Source organism: Procambarus clarkii, chromosome 22 (assembly GCF_040958095.1).
Source record: "Procambarus clarkii isolate CNS0578487 chromosome 22, FALCON_Pclarkii_2.0, whole genome shotgun sequence".
NCBI lineage: Eukaryota > Metazoa > Arthropoda > Malacostraca > Decapoda > Cambaridae > Procambarus > Procambarus clarkii.
The window spans coordinates 42,812,458-42,815,813 of NC_091171.1; the positions used below are offsets into that span (position 1 = coordinate 42,812,458).

The 3,356-nt window shown below is 41.6% G+C and overlaps 1 protein-coding gene across 1 annotated transcript in view; it reads right to left on the bottom strand.

Annotated features, from left to right (window-relative positions):
* LOC123761361 (chitin deacetylase 7) overlaps positions 1–3,130 on the bottom strand; it is a 24,545-nt gene extending 21,415 nt beyond the window's left edge. The window contains exon 1 of the mRNA XM_069328902.1: positions 3,023–3,130. Within this exon, the coding sequence (XP_069185003.1) occupies positions 3,023–3,118 (96 nt within the window). The 5' untranslated portion in view covers positions 3,119–3,130. The remainder of the gene's footprint in view (positions 1–3,022) is intronic.
* Positions 3,131–3,356: the final 226 nt, after the last annotated feature.

Genomic DNA, 3,356 nt, shown 5'->3' on the forward strand with positions numbered 1-3,356 from the left:
ATGTGCCAAATTGTCGTGCGTATTTAGATGATATCGTGCTCTTTGACAGTAATTGGGCTGACCACATAGCTAGGTTACGCCAGTTGTTCGCAATCTTGAAAAAGGTAAATCTTACCTTAAATGCAAAAAAGTGTCATTTTGGCCAAGGGACAGTGACGTACCTCGGTTATGAAGTGGGCCAAGGAAAAGTGTTACCTCGGCAAGATAAAATCAGTGCCATTCTGGAGTATCCCGTGCTTCAGTCTAAAAAGGACATTCAACGATTTATCGGTATGTGTGCGTACTATCGACGCTTTTGTCAGAACTTTTCCAGTGTGGCCACTCCTCTCACAGACTTGTTGTGGAAGGCCGTTAAATTTAAGTGGTCATCAGACTGTGCAGAGGCATTTAAAAATTTGAAATTGATCTTAGCTTCCGCCCCAGTGCTTGCTAGTCCAAGGTTCGACCGACCGTTTAAAATTCATGTTGACGCATCTGACTCGGGTGCTGGTGCAGTGTTGTTGCAAACTGGGGATGATCAGGTGGAACACCCAGTATATTATTACTCTGTGACATGTGACAAGGCGCTACGCAATTATTCAGTGGTAGAAAAAGAGGCGTTGGCGCTAATATTAACATGTAAAAAGTTTGAAGTTTACCTCACAGGTAATATGGTGGAAGTGTACACGAACCATAACCCACTAGTCTTTATGAATCAGATGAAGGGGAAGAATAAACGCATCCTCAAGTGGGCATTGTACCTACAGGACTTAAATCTTTCCATTACCCACCTACCGGGCCGGCTCAACGTGATAGCCGACGCTCTGTCCCGGTTGCCTGAATAACATTCATCTGAGCCACAGGAAGCCGTTTACCAACTGTCATGCTTTAGTTATTTTTTTTTAGGTTCTCCTGTGACATTAAATATTCCGTGTCCAATTTATTTACTTCCCTTTTTTTTCTCTCTTTCAGAGAATTCCTTTGTACTTTTCTTGCAGAGAAATTGTTGTTTTGATTGATTTTTCTTTTATGGCATAGATTTTCCTTTTTATTCTCTGCATACTCTTACAAAAAAATATGACTACTATTCTAGTAGTCACATTTTTTTTCTCTGAAGGGGGAGGAGTGTTACGACCCTGGGTTCCTCAAGTGGAAACCAGAGGTCAAAATTGAACTAAATAAGCTACGTTATATTAGCAAGACGCAAGTCGATGTGTCTGTTCGTATCTTCCCTGCCAAACATAGGACAAATCTTGTTGCTCACAAGCATTCAAACTCTTGAGCTTGTTGTGGATTAAGTATAACATTGTTATAAGATTAACTACCCTGAGAACGAGGAAAGTAACAATATGTTGAATAGGGGAAGATTTTTAATGTGTTTAGCTGCACGATCAATTAGGCTCCTCCCGGCACCACCACAATGCGGGAGGCCTGAGCTGGTCGCTGGAAGCGTTCTTCTCTGGCTGGCGTTCGTGGTGTCGAGACTTACTCAATGGCTGCACCCCTACTCTGTGGCTGCACCTCCCCTCTTCTACCTTCTCCTCTTACTTATTTCCCTTACCTTAAGTTCCTGTACTATTAAGTTAAGTACGGTGTGTTTTAAGTGTGCCTACTCTGGTAGCAAAGATTGGTGAGACCTGGGGGTAGTATTTGCCAGTGTTTTGGGTACCCCTAAGTGTTGTATTTTTGTATTAGGGTACCACGTGGTCTCACTACCCTAAGCTGCATCCAGCTTCAGTGCTTATCCAGTAGTACTTTACCCTAGCTTGTTCACAGTGTAAACCTTGTATCCTGTCTATGTGGACCAAGGCTTTTAACGTAAGATAGTGTGGTAAAGTAATTATTATTATTGTTATTGGTGTGAGTGTATATGGGGGGTTGTTAAGGGGTTAATAAATAAGTAAGTTAGTAACGGAGTATCCCTTCTTCCTGTGTGGGAGTGCTATGATCAACCTCTCGTCTGACATGGTCTAGTAGCAAGTTATTATTACTGTGGATAGTTTGTTTTGGGGGCCGGGCCTTTTAGTTCTCCCATATTTGATAACTCTGTATTCTAACTACCCTTACCCCTTAATAGTAATAGTTCCCCCATAGCAAGTCCACCATTTTCATAACAGTGGCGGAGATAAAGATGCTTACCTAACTACGGGAAAGCGACGTCTAGCTCATAAATGCCCTGCTTACGTTCTCGAGCTAAAGCTCCCAACTATGGAAGATATTCTTGTGCTCTACCCAGAGTTTGCTAGTCCAGGCTATTAGACCAGACTTGCATCTCATGATTTCTGCTGATTCCATGTATGACTAACCATCCTGTGAGATGGGGATAGTACTTGAACTCATAGTTAACTTTTGAGCTATACTTAGGTACACAATGTTGTTTATGCCTAAGCAGCCTGTTAAGAAAAAAGAACTGATCTCTTTATAACTATTGTGTTATAATTTAATTCGCCTGGTCGTTCGAATTTTATAAAAAAAAGGAAGAGGTTATCTCCTCTAGTATTTTTCTATAATTAAAATGTTACTAAAGGGGAAGGAAAGACCCAATGTATGCGTAAGTGCATTATTAATAACCAAATTTTCAGATGTAATCTATATCCATTGTATACAGCGTCTTGAGGATGTATGAAGTTACATCCGAAAATTAGGTTTTTAATGCACTTAAACATATATTGGGTGACAGTGTCAGACCACGAAGGAAGAATTGAAACAGGAATTTCCTTAAGTACTTTCGTATTTAATAATACATCTTCAGAAGGATTCTTATTAAATACGAAAGTACTTCAGGAAATTCCTGTTTCAATTCTTCCTTCATGGTCTGACAATGTCACATTTTCATCACGTGTAATTTTCGTAATTTGCACAACATATATGGGTCTCTCCTTCACCTTAATTCAAGCACTACGGCATGTAGTAACTTTTTCTAAAATGTTATTGTCATTATTATTATTATTATTATTATTATTGAGAAAATCATTTGGAGCAATGCCGGGAATTGTGTGTCACATTATTATTATCATCGTGATAGCCTAGTGGGCGAGCTTACCGCAGCAGGAGCGGAGAGAGCAGAGGCTAGCACCAGCAGGAGCACCAACAGCAGGGACCAGTAACTCTCCATGCTCGTACAGGAGCCACAGAACATCTGGGGCCCGGAGCCACTCCGCACCTCGATATATACACCTTGAGGATAACACACGAATATAAAAGAAATCTCTGATATGGATATGTGGGAATACAAGCCACACGCTCCACCTATCCCAACAAAGCCCCTCTCCCCGAAGCCACCCCTTGCCTCGACTCATCGCCACCCTCTACCCCTCCTCCACTCCCTCCCACCAAAGCCATCCGCCTCGTTCCCTCCAAAACCCACTTTCTCCTCC